The 17442-nt window shown below is 45.8% G+C and overlaps 1 protein-coding gene across 1 annotated transcript in view; it reads right to left on the bottom strand.

The window, feature by feature from the left end:
* Positions 1-17442, bottom strand: part of PPIL2 (peptidylprolyl isomerase like 2) — a 109442-nt gene that overhangs the window by 48137 nt on the left and 43863 nt on the right. Inside the window, exons 10-12 of the mRNA XM_029619565.1 lie at positions 10968-11128; positions 2509-2584; positions 2031-2137 (exon numbers count right to left, since the gene is read on the bottom strand). Coding sequence (XP_029475425.1) covers positions 2031-2137; positions 2509-2584; positions 10968-11128 — 344 coding nt within the window. The remainder of the gene's footprint in view (positions 1-2030; positions 2138-2508; positions 2585-10967; positions 11129-17442) is intronic.

Below are 17442 nucleotides of genomic sequence, written 5' to 3'. Positions count from 1 at the left end.
CTAATTTCAGACCCATCGCAAACTTACCACTCATCGCCAAACTGATGGAAAAAATTGTCAACAAGCAACTGTCAGATTATTTGGAAGATCATAATATTCTATCCCCGGCTCAATATGGCTTCCGAAAACGCCTAAACACCGAATCGCTCCTACTATCTCTCACGGACACAATACTAGTTAATCTGGAGAAAAAACAATCCTACCTGCTGGTTCTTCTAGATCTTTCTGCTGCGTTTGATACGGTAAAACACTCTACTCTAATAGACCAACTAGCCAACATAGGGATCAAAGGCACAGCGCTCAGATGGTTTCATTCCTTCTTAAGCAACAGATTCTACAAAGTAAGGATAAACAACAAAGAATCACATCCAATCCTTACTGAGCAAGGAGTCCCGCAAGGATCCTCACTTTCACCCACCCTCTTCAATATCTACCTCCTCCCTCTCTGCCATCTACTCTCAAACCTCAAGCTTACTCATTACCTTTATGCAGACGACATACAAATCCTTCTTCCGATTACAGAATCCCTTCAAAAAACGATCACTTACTGGAACAAATGCCTTCAGCCTATTAAAAATTTACTCTCAAGCCTCAACTTAGTATTGAATGCTAATAAAACCGAAATGCTCATTGTCTCCCAGGATCCACTCACAATCTCTTCCAGCCTCTCTCTACCAAACGCAAATAACACGTTCTCACCTGACGTCAGAGACCTTGGAGCATGGCTAGACAACCATCTAAACCTAAAAAAGTTCGTAAATAATACCACAAAGGACTGCTTTTACAAACTGCAAGTCCTCAAAAAACTTAAACCCCTCCTTTACTTCTCCGACTTCAGGCTAGTACTACAATCCATCATTCTTTCTAAGCTCGACTATTGCAATTCCCTACTTCTAGGAATACCCACCAACACTATCAAACCACTACAGATGGTTCAGAATTCAGCGGCTAGAATACTAACAAGCACTAACAAAAAAGATCATATCACCCCAATCCTTCGTAATCTACATTGGCTTCCCATTAAACAAAGGATACTCTATAAGGTACTCACTATCATCCACAAAGCGACAAACAAACTAGCTCCCATCACATTAACCTCTCAACTCCAACCGCACACGTCTTCCAGACCAATCAGAAGCGCATACAGAGGAACACTGCATGCTCCGCAAATAAAATCTTCATTGAGCAAACGAGCGATTTCTTCAGCAGGCCCCCACCAGTGGAACACGCTTCCCCCAGATCTAAGATTAGAAACTAGTCACCAAGAATTCAAAAAAAGACTTAAGACCTTTCTTTTCAAACAAGCCTTCCCAGACGCTTAATTCTACTCTGACGGACAGACATCCTATATATTAGGTATCTCCTAATCATGGACACCACACCAAGTCCTATTTTAAGACTCTGCAACTGAACAACTATCTTTGAGTTCAAAAAATTCATTCTTATATATATATTTGGCACTGTTAATACGCCTTTATTCTACATTAAATAGTTATACTGCTTATATTAAATAATATAATTTTTAGGTATTACCAGTTAAATTATAATTTATTTTATCACTATGTTAAATTGTCATCTAGTTAAATTGTCATCTAGTATTACCAGTTAAACTATAATATTTATTTATCACTATGTTAAATTGTCATCTAGTTATATTGTTCCATATGTTCTACTGTTCTATGTAAAGCTATGTTCTACTGTTCTATGTAAAGCTATGTTCTACTGTTCTATGTAAAGCTCCGCTCTCTGTTGGGCAGTTCATTGTTTTATGTAAACCGGAGTGATTTGTAGTCCCTACAAGAACTTCGGTATATAAAAATTAAAAATAATAATAATAATAATAATAATTTATAAATATATATTAAAAAGCACCGGTCCAAGCACAGATCCCTGAGGGACTCCACTGTTTACCTGACTGAGCTTACCATGTTGGGAATGGAACTTTTGATGCAGATGCCTTAGAGTAAAGGCATATGCTTATTAACAGCTCAAATATCCTGTTTGGGGGTAGAGGTACAAGGAACAGATACCTTCTCACAGTGCAGTTCCAGATTTAGGTCTCCTTTGCTTGTGTGAAGCCTCACATAGCCTTTCTTCTTCACGTACTGGTAACGCACCGCATCGTCTTCAATAGCAGCTGCCAGAGAGAGTGCACTTTCTCAGAGTCACTTCTTGTCAATTAAGAAGAGGCATTAGCTGCTATCACAAGCAGTCCTACATGTTACTGCTCTAGGTAAAAGGCATAAAACCATACCTAGAGGAAACAGCTGCCACTTTCCACCCAGTAGGAGTAGAAAGGGGGCAGAGACTCTTAACAAGTCAGAAAGTGAACAGACATCCATTAAAGGTTAAGAGGGTCAAAGGCTGAAATAGCTTGGAGAAACTGTGGAAGCACCGGAAGTGGCTGTGAGGAGCTGAGGAAGTGACAAGAAGCAGAGCTGCAGCCAGGGCTGGATTTCACTGCCTGCATTTGCTGGGGAGTGACCTGCAATACTGCTGACTTCTTACCTGCTTCATGGATGGTCTCTGGGGTCATGGCTGTGGATGTGAAGGAAGCACTCACAGTCCCTGTGGAATAATGAGCCTGCAAAGAAGTCAGTAAAGTTCCCCTTCATCTTGAGACACAAAATCCACACATTTCTACAGAGTAACTTTAGTTAGTGCTGTTTGGAAGTCTAGTGGCCATACTAGTTTTGTAATATGGATTCCTTGCAAGTTGTGCAATTCTAATTTTGGTGAATAGAAATTATTACCCAAAGATAGATCGCCAGATATTTAGAGCCACATGTTGGTCCAGTTAAAGGTATCACAACCTGCAAAGACTCCAGATATTGGAAAGGAGAAAACAGCAATATGCTAATAAAAAAATCTCTCTCTGGAGTGAAACCCAGGAGAAGAATGGTACCTTGATTACCTGGGACATTCTCGCCCAGGTAATCAGCGAGTGAATCAGCACAAAAAAAAAGGGTGGGGGGAGGGGGAATTATTAAAGCACCCAATAAAGGTGAAATCAAAACCAATAATTACACAGATTTCAAACTTAACTGGAAAAGGAAAATTGGTTCTTACCTGCTAATTTTTGTTCCTGGAATACTATGGATCAGTCCAGACTCCTGGGATTATGCCTCCTTTCCAGCAGATGGAGACAGAGAAAGTTTCACTGGCATTGGCATATAACTCAATATGCCACCTGCAGTCCCTCATTATTGACCTGTACCCAAGCCAAGAATATCCCTATAACCACATAAACGAGCAAGGGGGGGGGGGGGGAAGAGGTTAAACCCCAACCAAAAAAAACTGTACACTCAAAAAAAACTCCAAACCAGGATAACAAACTTGAAATCTTAAGCAGCTCTGCATCCTAAAGAAACCAGAATCAAGTCAGAAATACAAGAGCAGACTCTCTCCCACAAAGGGCGGGACTCTGGACTGATCTGTGGTATTCCAGGAACAAATATTAGCAGGTAAGAACCAATTTTCCTTTCCTGTTCCTACCAGGATCAGTCCAGACTCCTGGGATGTACCCAAGCTTCCCCAATTAGGGTGGGTCTGTGAGAGTCCCGCTTGAAGAACACTCTCATCAAAGCACATGGTTTCTGGGGCTTAGACATCCAACCGATAACATCTGGCGAAAGTGTGCAACGACTTCCAAGAAGCCGCCCGACAAATTTCTTGTGGCGACATCAACTGACATGCTGCCCAAGTCGCCTGAGACCGAACTGAGTGCGCTCTTAAGTTCTCCGGAACCAGATGCCCCTTACAAATATACGTCGAGCTTAATTCCTCTTTCAACCATTTTGCTATCATAGACTTTGAAGCCTTTTGACTCTTAGAACCACTCCAAAGCCAAAGAGATGGTCAGACACCCTGAAGTTATTGGTGACTTTGAGATAATGCAACAAGGCCCGCTTCACATCCAGACATCGTAGGTCCTTAGCTTGCGGGGCTGACGCATCCAAATCTGAAAAGGCTGGAAGTTCCACAGTCTAGTTCAAATTAAACACTGACACAACCTTTGGGAGAAAAGAGGGCACTGTCCTCAAAGATAACCCAGAATCAGAGATCCTCAGAAAAGGTTCTCTGCATGACAATGCTTGAAGCTTTGAGATTCTCCAGGCAGAACAAATGGCTACCAGATACACCACTTTCAAAGTAAGATCCTTTATCATTGCCCTTCTTAAAGGTTCAAAAGGAGCCAAACACAACCCTCTAAAGACTAAATTGAGGTTCCAAGAAGGACACATCTTCCGCACAGGACGACGCAAATGCTTTCCTCCCCTGAAGGAAACGAACTACATCTGGGTGAATAGCCAACAACCATTCATGCACTTTGCCTCAAAGGCAGCTCAAAGCTACAACCTGAACCTTAGGAGAGCTAAAGGCAGAGCCTTTTACAAAACCTTTTTGCAAAAATGAAAAGATGTAGGCTATCGAGGCCTGAGTCGAGACTATCCCTTGGCTCATGCACCAGGACTCAAAGACCTTCCAGACCCTTACATATGTTAAAGAAGTGGAAGTCTTTCTAGCCTGCAACAGGGTGGAAATGACATCCTCCGGATATCTTCTCTCTCTCAAATGTCTCCTCTCAAAAGCCAAGCCATGAGACAAAAGCGATCTGTCCTCTCTGAGAATACTGGACCATGCCGCAGACGTTTTGGTAAATGCGCGAGTCTTAGTGGACTGTTCACTGCTATGTTGACCAGGTCTGTGAACCATGGGTGCCGTGACCACTCTGGTGCTACCAGAATCACCTCGCTGGGGTGATTTTCTATTTGTCTTATTAAATTTTCCTACCAGAGGCCACGGAGGGAACACAAAGAAGAATCCTTCGGGGCCAAGGGAGCACTAGAGCATCTACTCCCTCCACTCCGTGTTCTCTTTTGCGACTGAGGAACCGGGTTGCTTTGGCGTTTTTCCATGATGCCATCAAGTCAAGGTGGGGAGTACCAATCTCAACCAATCATAAACACTGAACTCCAGTAAGAATATAGGTGCCCTGATCTAGGAACTGGATGACAGCTTATCCATAATCTGTTGGAATCAATATCCACTCCATGGGCAAATCCTTAGCACCATTCTTCGGCAGCCGTGGGTGGGATGCTGAGTCCATCTGTCTACACTAAGGAAAACAAAATTATCAGGTAAGTAATTTCTCCATTTCCTAGTGTGAAGCCAGACAGACTCAGGACCAATGGGGATATACAAAAGCTACTCCTGACTGGGGCGGGATGCTGCCCGTGGTCTGGTTAACACCGCCCTTGCAAAGGCTCCATCCTCTCGGGCCTGTACGTCCAGGCGATAGAACTTGGAAAAGATGTGCAAGGAGGACCACATCGCCACTTGGCAGATATTGACGGGAGACAGCAGTCTAGCTTCCACCCAAGAAACTGCCTGAGCCCTAGTGGAATGAGCTTTAACCTGAGAAGGTTGTTGAACCGAACTCCGAGATGTTCCAAGGACTGGGAGGGGTTGAGACTGCTTATGTCCACATTTATGACCCAGCCGAGTTCCTGAAGCATGGAGGTCACTTTGTTGGTCACCCAGAGACTCTTTTCCACGGACCTGGCCCAGATCACCCAGTCCTCCAAGTACGGGTGCACCAGGATTCCCTCTTTTCTCAATGCTGCTGCTACAACCACCATAATCTTGGAAAATGTTCTGGGGGCTGTGGCTAGGCCAAAGGGAATGTCCAGAACTGATAATGGCAATCCAGAACCGCAAAGCGTAGAAAACGTTGGTGTTCTTGACGGACTGGAATATCTAGGTAGGCCTCAGATAGGTTCAGGGAGGTTAAGAACTCTCCCGCTTGTACAGCCATTATCACGGAGCGTAGGGTCTCTATGCGGAAATGATTCACTCGTAGATGTTTGTTGACGCGCTTGAGGTCCAGGATAGGGTGAAAGGAAACCTACTTCTTGGGTACGATGAAATAGATGGCATAATGAGAGGGGCAAGTGAGGTAGCAGACTGTGCCTGTACGAAGGCTTGAAGGCCCTGGAAAAATTCCACCCAAGAGAAGGCAGCTGGGTCCATACCTAGCCCAGGGGGTACTGGGGTAGGCGCTGCTCAATTTCCCTCTCCCATGGATGACAGAGTCATGGAGGTACTCAAATCCTGGGTACTTCCAGTTAAGGCTGTGGCTAACCCATCCTCTGACTTAGCAAAGTCCAGGCCCACGCTCCCTGGGCTTCCTCACAGTGCTGATGTAAGTTGGAATCCAGATCAGACTGTGAAGGCCTAATATGAGAAACAGTGCAGAGAGAAAGGCGCTTTTGTTTATTGGCTGCCGGAGCCATTGGCGGCAGTGACTGTGTGTTCTGTCGTTTCACACTTAAAATTTTATGAGCACAGATTTTGGGCACATAGGTGGGACATGGCGAGGTGCACACACAGCTTGTGCACCCGGCTTTACCTGTATTCTGCGCGTGATTTCCACGCAGCTAAGATCCATGACTACCAATTTAATGCAACTGCCTTATTCACATACGTATCAGAACTCACAGACCAAAACACACCTACCCTCAACGAAACCATCTCCAACAAAAGATGCGAAGAACTAGCTCTCTACTTCAAAAACAAAGTCGACAATATCCTACTTCGCTTCCCAGCCGTCACCCCCCCTCACCCCCATCCCTAATGACAAAAAGATCACCCTTAGAGAATTTGACCTCACCACCAACATAGAAGTAGAAGCTATCCTAAAAAAGATGAAACCTGCCACACACCCCTCAGACACCATTCCCTCAAAAACCCTTCTCTCTATTACCCCCGCCATCACCAAACCTATTAAGGACCTAATCAACTGCTCCATTACCGCAGGTAGTGTCCCAAACCCACTCAAACTGGCCATAGTTAAACCCCTCCTGAAGAAATCCACCCTTGACCCCACAGACCCGGCCAATTACCGTCCGATTTCCAATCTTCCTTTCTTATCCAAAGTCCTAGAGAGGGTTATTAACAAACAACTGACGGACTTTTTAGAAGACCACAATGTCCTCCACACTAAACAGTTCGGTTTTCGTAAAGCCCGAAGCACCGAAACCCTACTACTGGCCATGACAGATACCACACTCAAAGGTATGGATCACGGAAACTCGTACCTCCTCGTCCTATTAGACATCTCAGCTGCCTATGATACAGTCAACCATCAAATACTAATGGCCCGCCTAGCAGAAATAGGCATCGCAGGTACAGCTCTATCATGGCTCTCCTCCTACCTCACAAACAGAGAATACGTAGTAAAAATCGACAAGCACGAATCCTCACGCATACCTATCACTCAGGGTGTACCCCAAGGCTCATCCCTATCCTCCACCCTCTTTAATATTTACCTCCTACCCCTATGCCACCTCCTCTCCGACCTAGGCTTGAATTTCTTCCTATATGCAGATGATGTGCAGATTCTCATACCGTTTCAAGAATCCATAAGCGAATCCTTGCAACGCTGGGAATCCTGCCTCACCACCATAAGCGCCTTGTTATCTGAACTCCATCTAGCTTTAAACACTTCTAAAACAGAATTACTTATCATCTCCAACCAACCTGAACGTTTCACCCTCCCCATGCAACAGAACACTCCTCAAAATACTACCACAACCCTCTCTCAGACCCAGTCTGTAAGAGACCTGGGCGTCTTCATAGATCAGCACCTAAGTTTTAAACCCCACATCAAAACTCTACTTAAGGGGGGTTTCTATAAACTTAACATCCTAAAAAAACTCAAACCCCTCCTCCACACCAATGATTTCCGCACAGTCATACAGACCACCATGCTCACAAAATTAGACTATTGCAACTCCCTGCTACTAGGACTCCCCGCCACCACCATCAAACCCCTTCAGATTCTACAAAACTCCATGGCCAGAGTCATAACCGGTACGCGCAAAAGAGACCACATCACCCCCATACTAAAGGACCTACATTGGTTGCCCATCTCCTTCCGCTCACAATACAAAACCCTCACCATCCTTCACAACACCCTACATAAACACAATCACACCTGGCTCGATGAAATGCCTCATTACCGCTCCTCCAACCGCCCCACAAGAACAACCCATACAGGTACTCTCCACATCCCATCCCTCAAAACAGCACACTCAACTCATACCAGAGGGAGAGCCTTCTCTGTCGCTGGCCCCACCCTCTGGAACTCCCTCCCCACCCTCCTACGCCAAGAGACATCCTTTCACAAATTTAAGAAAGGAGTCAAGACATGGCTTTTCCGACAGGCCTACCCCGACACAAACCAAATTTAATATCCCCTTTAGCCCCCTTGCTCTACCTTATACTCCTTGCTCCCCCCCTTTCCCAGGTCCTTCCTCTGAAGAAAACCTTTTACCACCCACCACCTACTTCAACTTTTCCATAATCCTACCTAGTTAAGCGATTCCATGTACATTAGCCATCTGTACATGGTATCCCTCTTTTCTGCCTTTCTCTCCCCTCATTTCTTCAAACAAGCCTTTCTCCCCCTCCCTTCCTTTTCCCACTTTCTCTCCCCTTTCTTTCCTCAATCTATACCTTTCTTTTCCCTTACTTATCCCCCTTTTCCTACCTTTCCTACCTTCTACCCCTTACCCTCTCCCCCCCCTCGCCCTACCCCCCTGCCTACCCTTCTTTCAAACCTACACTCCTCGTTTTCCTTTAACATTATTTATTTTGTTGTATTTTGCTTTTGGTTTTTCTGTTTGTTGCTTCTCGTTTTAGTAACATCCTATTGTTTCAATGTCATACTGTTATATTGTTATATTGTTATACTGTATTTTCCCAATTGAGTTCTATGTAAACCGGCATGATGTGTTTCACGAATGTCGGTAAATAAAAGTTAATAAATAAATAAATAAATAAATAGTAGGTTGTGCGTCTATATACGCACGTGATGTTATGGGTGCAGCACGTGCACAGAGCTGACGCCCTCCGCACACACACATTCTATGGAGGGCAACACGGCATGCACAAAGACGCGCACAAGATGGCGCCACCGCAGCCTACCATGTGGTGTGCCGACCAAGTCTAAAGCAGGGCCTAGCCCACCAGGGGGCCACTCAACCCGCTTGGAATCTCACTTCCCCTTACCCCAACATGATCGAGAATGATGTTGGTATGGTGCGCTGAACAAGGAGACTGGAGGAAGTCTTACCGAAAACCCCTCCTTTTCCTGGGCTCAGTGCTTACTGAGTACAGAGACTGTTTCCAGCTGCAGGAGGAGAGGGCTTTGACCATTACCGCCACGCTTGGCTACTGCACCCACTGCCTTTGAGCTGCTTCAGCAGCTAAGTCCACGCTAGAAAGCGGCTACTGGACCAAGGCACACTTCTGAGGGATGTCGGAAATCACCTCAGGAATTCTCAACTGGGGGAGGGACCTTTAGGTATCATTGCAGGAGAGTGGGGCTCAATTTTTTCTCCAATTTAAATGCAGAATTTCTCCTTCCAAAAAGTACAGCAATCTCCAAAGGGAGAGGTATGTCCACCAAATGCTGGAGACAGAGAAATACTAAAGAGCTTAATGTCACTGCAGGGGTGTATCTAGGGTGACGTCAGCTTTGAAATCTGACTCCACCTGCATCTGCTGGCAGGGGAGCATAACCTATTGGTCCTGAGTCCATATGGCTACACACTAGGAAAACCAGATTTTTTTTTTTTTTAAATCCTCAGTTGTCTTGCTAGGCTTAGTTAACTAGAACCAAATATGGTCTAGTTAACTAAGGTGGATAGTTAACTAGACCTCTGAGGAAGCCTAGCAAGACTTACAACTGAGGAAGCCTAGCAAGACTTCCCCAAAAGAAGAGCTGTTGCAAAGCGATTGTTCTGCTAGGGGAGGAGGGAACTTGCCCCACCAGTTATACCCCCCACCGGCAGCGACCAAACAAGCCAGCCCAGGGTCCCCAACCCCCTGCTCGTCTTAACACCAGGAGGGATAGCCCCAACAGGGCCTCACAAATTCCTGGAAGATAACTGAACAGAATTTAAAATCTCTTTTTTTTTTTTTTTTCAGACAGCAGGGATTGCACCTCTATCCACCTGCTGGAGACAGAGAAATTCTGAGGGACTGCAGGTGGCACACTGGGTTATATGCCAGTTCCAGTGAAACTTTGTCTCCATCTGCGAAGGGAGGCATAATCCCAGGAGTTTGGGCTGATCCAGGTATGAATAGGAAAAACGTGTTGACCCCCGGTTGCACCAAAACTAACTGGAATTTTGCAGTGATTCGCAGGATCCTAACACCAGTCAGCAGATACTGGGTTTGATTCAATCATTCAAAAACAAAAAGAGTGAAAGGTAACCCAGAGAATGGAAAGCATAAATTAAAGAGGGAAACCAAAATGTAAAATCAAAAAATGTTTGGTCAGTAGTGAATTAAAGTTATATGCTTGCTTAACTTTTTAGGTACCAACGTTCCACAAGAGGAACTTTTTTCATATACTTTTAATTACTAGCAAATTTTTTATACCATATTTATACCATATTTGGGTCTAGTTAACTAAGATATGTAAAAAGGGGCATCAGGAAATAATTCTTTCAATGAGCAGGATCTAAAAGGTTAAATGTGTCAGAGCAAGGCCAAATACAAATACAGGGCAGGAGATTTTGTAAAACCCATTTTCAAGCACTGGCTCTGACAGCTTCCCCGCCAAAGAGAAAAGTTCCTGCTCCCCACAGTGCTTTTAGGTCTACAAGCCAATTGTCAAAGAGGAACTCCCAAGGTGGGATTCTTTACCCCATGTACACGTTACCAGGCCCATCCTAACCCCGCCTCCAGCAGCGCACCTCTTCCCCAGAGATGGGGGAGGCAGTTTTCAAGTTATTTCACCAGGGTAAACTGCCATTTATCCTCCAAAATCCCTTTGAAATCTGCTTTCACTAGCTGGTCAGGTGATATACAGGCAAAATTGGACTAATTACAGTTGTGCTGCCCCAGTGGCCAATCACACTAGCGGCACCTGGGGACCAAAGATGTGAACTCACTGCATTGATCTTATCCACTTTTTTCTTGTCAGGACCTTTCATGGTAGCTGCCAAGAGCTCATCTCCTTTGTATTCTTTATACAGCTCCATCAGGGTCTCCTGGGTCTCTAGATTTGTATTCTTTAGATGGTAGGAGGGGTCCAATTTTGCTTTTTCTTCATCTAGAAAACATTACATTACACCAAAGTCTTGTTAAATAAACTCCAAGCAACCAACAACAGTGTAATTCAATTCATCTTTTCTGAGAGTTCAGACAAATTCTGTTTCTCTTTTCAGGATAGAAATGATAAGCACAGTAATTTGAGGGGATCAAGTGAATCAATTTCCCCTAATCTGAAGGGTCACTCCAAAAAGCAAATTCACCTAAAAAATTTAACTTTTGGGTTTGCTTTTCTGACATCCTGACACATATCAGTCGGTTCACTGGCCAAAAAGCACCAATTTTTCTGTTTCATACACAAACACCACAAGCCTTCTACAAAACAAAGTTTTAGAAATGAAGACTAAATTCTTCCAATGGATCCCTGAAGGCTGTCACTTCTCAGGGCTTCAAAGCAGTTGTCCTGCATTAGCAGAATTTGTATCTAGCTGTGGTAGCTGTATAATGCCAGCAGGCAGCATGCCCCATCTCTACAGAAAATCTTTGGAAGCTTTACTCCTCTGGGACAGACTGCTTTCTCATTTTGCCTAATTCCAGGCAGAGCAGTTTGGTGCACACTCTCCGATTAGTGATATGGGAGCTACAGGGCAGACCAACAGTCTATTATGAAGAACAGAGAAATTACTTACCTGATAATTTCATTTTCCTTAGTGTAGACAGATGGACTCAGGACCAGTGGGTTATGTGCTCCCCTGCCAGCAGAAGTCAGATTTCAAAGCTGACGACACCCTAGATATACCCCTGCAGTGCTCTCAGCCCTCCAGTGCTCTCTTCAAAAGACATTGTGGATATACTATTGAAAAACTTGATTACAAATTTGATTAAAACTTGATTAAAAACTTGATTAAAACTTGAATGAGAACAGACAACTGCAACTGTTCTCCACCAACCATAAGTGCTGAATCCCAGCAAGATTATAGATGCCCTGATCTAGGGATTGGGTGACGGCTTACCCATAACCTGCTGGAATAGAGGTTCACCTCATGGGAGATTCCTTAGCACCATTCTTGAGCAGCCATGAGTGGGATGCTGAGTCCATGTGTCTACACTAAGGAAAACAAAATTATCAGGTAACTAATTCCTCCATTTTCTAGTGTGTAGCCAGATGGACTCAGGACCAATGAGATGTACAAAAGCTACTCCTGAACGGGGTGGGAGGCTGCCTGTGGTCCGGTTAGCACCACCCTTGCAAAGACTGCATCCTCTCGGGCCCGAATGTCTAGGCGATAGAACCTGAAAAAGGTGTGCAAGGAAGACCACATCGCAGCTCGGCAGATGTCGATGGGAGACAGTAGCTTAGCTTCCGTCCAGGATACTGCCTGGGGCCTAGTGGAATGAGCTTTATCCTGAAAGGGTAATGGCTTCCCTGCCTCAACATAAGCTCTCGTTATCACCTCTTTAATCCAGCGAGCTATGGTAGCTCGCAAAGCTGCTTTGCCTTGTTTCCTTCCATCGTGCGTGAAGAACAAACAAGAGGTCCCATCTTGCACACCAGTTCTGAGATTTCCAGATACCGCACTAAAAGCCTACTGATGCTCAAATGGCGGAGGTGGTAGTCCTCCATGTCCTTGTGTCTATTCAGGGAAGGTAAGGAAATAGATTGATTCAAGTGAAACTCCGAGACTACCTTGGGTAAGAAGGAAGGAATGGTGCAAAGCTGTAATGCTCCTGGAGTCATCTGGAGGAATGGCTGCAGACACGACAATGCCTGTAGTTCCGAGATGCAACAAGCCGAGCATATTGCTACCAAGAACACAATCTTCAGCGTTAACAGGCGCAGGGACAGACTGCACAGCAGTCAAAAGTAGGGCCCTGCTAAAAAATCCAATACTAGACTAAGACTCCACAAGTGAACCGGCCACCACAAGGGTGGTCGAAGGTGTTTAACCCCTTTTAGGAAACGGGCCAAGTTCGGATGCACTGACAGTCGAGCTCCATTCACCTCGCCTTTGAAACAGGAGAGAGCCGCTACCTGGACCTTCAAGGAGTTAAGGGACAATCCTGTACTCAGGCCATACTTTAAAAATTCCAGAACCATAGAGATTTTGGTCGTCCGAGGGGCCTCCCTATGTTCCTCGCACCAGGCCTCAAATATTTTCTGGAAAATGTTCTGGGGGCGGTGGCCAGGCTGAAGGGCAATGCGCAGAACTGATAATAGCGGCTCAGCACCGCAACGTGTAGGAAACGTCGGTGGTCTTGTCGGATTGGAATATGACGGTAAGCCTCGGAGAGGTCCAGGGAAGTTAAGAACTCTCTTGCGGGATCGGGACTCTTAGTCAAGATGGCGGTGTGAGAGGACGCGTTGAGAAACCGCTCCTCGTTGATTCTAATTTCCTTGACAATATCCCTGCAAAACGTAAAGGAAAGGTTTGGATATGCCCCCCTGCACCCGATTTACCTTCCAGACAAAAGAGGATCGATTCCTATGCTACCTCGATGTCGATGGAGAAGGGGAGCAAATGCCCCGCTGCAGCGAGCGGAGAAGGAGCCATTTCGCTGCCTGGGGATATTACTCCCAGCCCCACTGACTGCAGGCCTCCTCCGGTGCCAGTGACAATGGTGACATCTCCTGAAGTGACGCAGGGAGATGACCTCATTTCCCTGAAGGGAGGGGGATGCCGAGGGAGCGAGAATGTGCCGGCAGAACAGCTTTCCTCTAGTCCAGCTGAAACATCGAGGCCTGAAAGACTGAAGGGATTAATTACATCTATATCCCCAGTTGTTATGCAGAGGAAGAAAAAAGGCTACGAGAAATCCAAGCGCTGGAACCCGGAGGAATTTAAACTGCGCTGGCAAGGGTTGAGTTATTCATACTACCCCCTAAACCAGCAGTAGTCACCCTGGAAACTCTATGGGACTTGATGGTTGCAATTGGGAAACTGGTAAATGTTTGCGAGTCAAAGTATAATAAGCCGGACAATGAAATTTTGAATACTAAGCAAAACCTGGATGGACAAATAAATGAGATGGGAAAAAAGCTAATTGAGCTGGATTCTAAAGTCATACAAGTTCAAATGGTAAATGTGAATCTCATTAAGGATGTTGGGACTCAGTCCAAAAGACTGGAATACCTTGAGAACTATTCTAAACATTTGAATTTGAGGTTCACTAATTTTCCTAGAACTTTGGGGAAGAATACCCAAAGCACGTTGAAAAAGTATTTTAGTGAATGTTTAAAGTTTGATGAAGGTCAAATGCCACTTGTTAATAAGAAAAACTGGAGAAAATCGTTTGGAAGTCTTGGAAAATCTGACCCAATTTATTGAAAGCTCTGATGTACCTTATTAGTCTCCTTCATTTCTGAAGGGGATGTTAGAAAGGTAATGTGTAACTATTTCCTAAATTTGGGTTTAGAATTCCATGGCCAGGCAGAAAAGATCTTTCCAGACTTATGAAGGCCAACCCAGGTTAGAAGAAAGGAGTTTCTGTGCTTTAGACCTTAAGTTTTGGCATTAGGATATACATTGTCCTAAAATACCCATGTCGTTATTTAATAAGTTGTAAGGACGAGAAATTTGTGTTTTCAGCTGTAGAACAACTTAAGTCCTTTTTGTATGCCAGAAGTGTGACTAATTCCATCGCAGTAGGCCAATAAGTCAGTCTGTAGAAATACTGACATTGCACACTAGGCCAGTTGTTCTTGAGTAATTAGTATAATTTTGTACTCCTTTGTATTCCAGGCTAGGAGTCCCACACATGTTTTCTTCGAATATAAGTACATGTATGTTCATATTGGTTGTTTGAATGTACTATTTTCCTTTATTCTGTTTGTATGATACATGTCTTCATTTTCCTGGTGAAGTATGTAAATAATTCTTTGTGAAAAAAGCAATAAAACATGAATTTAAAAAAAAAAGAACTCTCCCGGTTGTACGGCCATTATGACAGAGCATAGCGACTCCATGCGAAAATGAATTACCTGCAAATGACGGTTGATGCTCTTGAGGTCCAGGATGGGGCGAAAGGAACCCTCCTTCTTGGGTACGATAAAATAGATGGAAAAATGCCCGTATTTTTTGCTGGGGTGTAGATACTGGAATTATAGCCCTCAAATTGAGAAGCCTTATCAAGGTAGATTCCACTGCCAGCTTCTTGTGCTGGGAGTGGCAAGGAGACATCATGAATATGGCCCGAGGGATGCTGTGAAATTCCAGAGCGGATCCTTCTCATATATCATCTAATACTCATTTATCTGACATGATCTCGACCCATCGCTGGTAGAAGAGGGATAGTCGACCCTCTATCTCCACGTCCCGTGGATGGCTCGGCAAAACTTCATTGGGAAGTTCGGGCTGAACCTGAACCCGAACCAGCCCCTCATTTTGGTTGTCTGCTCCAAAAGGACTGAGACCTTCTCGAGGACCTAGACACCTGAAATGACAAGTTCCTGTAGTGCCGAAAGCGCTCGGAGCCCCTGGTCCGATTTCATTGGTGAGGGGCGCTGTGACCTCTTTTCTTTTATCTTCCGGTAGCCGAGGCACTGGAGATTCACCCCACTTACTGGCCAGCTTTTCCAATTCACTTCCAAAAAGGAGGGATCCCTTAAAGGGCATCTTCGTGAGGTTTGCCTTAGAAGTCGCGACCACTGACCAGTTTCGCAGTCATAGTTGTCTTCTGGCCCTCACCACTGAAGCCTCTCCTCTTGCCAAGGTACAAACTAGGTCAGAGCTCGCGTCCACTAGGAAGGCTGCGGCGGGCTCCATTGCCTCTCTGGAATGTGCCCCTGAGCTATCTGCCTCTCTTGAGAGAAGCAGGAACGAGTGAGCCACCAGGGCCCAACAGGAAGCAATCTGTAGTGTCATTTGCTGTCGCATTAAAGGCTTGCTTAAGGATGGACTCCAGCGGTCTATCATGTGTACCCTTTAAGGCAGCTCCTCCCACCACTGGGATAGTCGTTTGCTTTGAAACAGCACAGACCAGGGTGTCCACTTTGGGGATATGCAGGAGTTCTCTGGTCGTTGAGTCCAGGGGGTACAAGGCCTCCAATGTCCAACCTCCTTTAAAGCTGGCTTCTGGGGCATCCCACTCCAGGTCAATCAACTCTTGTATGGCTTCCAGCATTGGAAAATAGCAAGAGGCTTTCCATAGCGACACCAGGATGGGATTCTTCTTTGGTCCCATCATAGGATCCATGCCAGGAACTCCCAGAGAATTCAGGGTCTGGGAAACCAGGGCCAGCAATTCCTCTCTGAGGAAAAAACATAACACGGTTGGTAGGGCTCCAAGCCTGGAAGTATTGCCCCATCCTCCAGTGAGTCTGCATTCCCTTCGTCATCTGAGGAGTCTGGGTCCCTGTCAGGGATACCCTTGGTGAGACGAGGCATGTCTTGAGGCTTGCTGATAGGGCTGGGGATCGGTTCAGACAGGGGTCGGAGAGACCAACTGCACCTGTACGAAGGCTTGAAGACCTTGGAAAAATTCTACCCAAGAAAAGGCCACCGTGTCCATACCTAGCCCAGGAGGAACTGGAGTAGGTGCTGTTAAATTGCTCTCTGGTGAGGCAGACGCAGTCCCAGGATTTCTCAGATCCAGGGTGCTACCGGATAAGATCATAGCTGACCCATCTTCCGAATGGGAGAAGCCGGGCTTGGAAAAGTTCTGGGAGTGCAAACCTCTCTGGGCCTCCTCACAATGCTGCCACAAGGACTCCAGATCAGACTGTGCAGCCCTAATATGGCAGGCAGCACAAAGAGTGTCGATTGTGCTTCTTTGGTGCCAGGGCCATAATCAGCAATAACTTGTGTGTTCAGCCGGCTAGTGCTTGATTCGAGTGCGAACAGATCCGACCCAATGCGTGTAAGTATAAGCACCTCTAAGCGTGAACGTATGCGCGGGTCTGTGCATGAACGTATGTGCGCAGAGCCAACCTGCACCGCGTGTACCGTCGGTCTGTGAGGGGCAATGGCATCGACAAACAAAAATGTGCGCAAGATGGCGCTGCTATGGCCTGCCATGTGGTGAGCCCACAGAATCTGAAGTGGGGCCTAGCCCATCGGGGGGGGGGGGGGGGCTGCTCAACCCACTCGGAAGCCCCCTTCCCTTGCCCAGACGGGATCGGGAACATCGTCTGTAAGTGCGCTGAGCAAGGAGACCGGAAGAAAGACTTACTGAAGCCCTTCCCCATCTCTGAATCGGAGGAGACCTCGTTTTAACTTACCTGGGCTCAGCGATTACCGACTGAGTGCAGAGACTGTTTCCGGCTGCAGGGGGAGAGGGCATAGGCCGTCACCGCCACGCTTGGCTTCTGCACCCACTGCCTTTGAGCTGCTTCAACAGCAAAGTCCAAGCTGGGAGTCGGCTACTGGACCAAGGCAC

Source organism: Rhinatrema bivittatum, chromosome 11 (assembly GCF_901001135.1).
Source record: "Rhinatrema bivittatum chromosome 11, aRhiBiv1.1, whole genome shotgun sequence".
In the NCBI taxonomy this organism is placed as follows: Eukaryota; Metazoa; Chordata; class Amphibia; order Gymnophiona; family Rhinatrematidae; genus Rhinatrema; species Rhinatrema bivittatum.
This window is presented reverse-complemented; position numbering and strand designations above follow the sequence as displayed.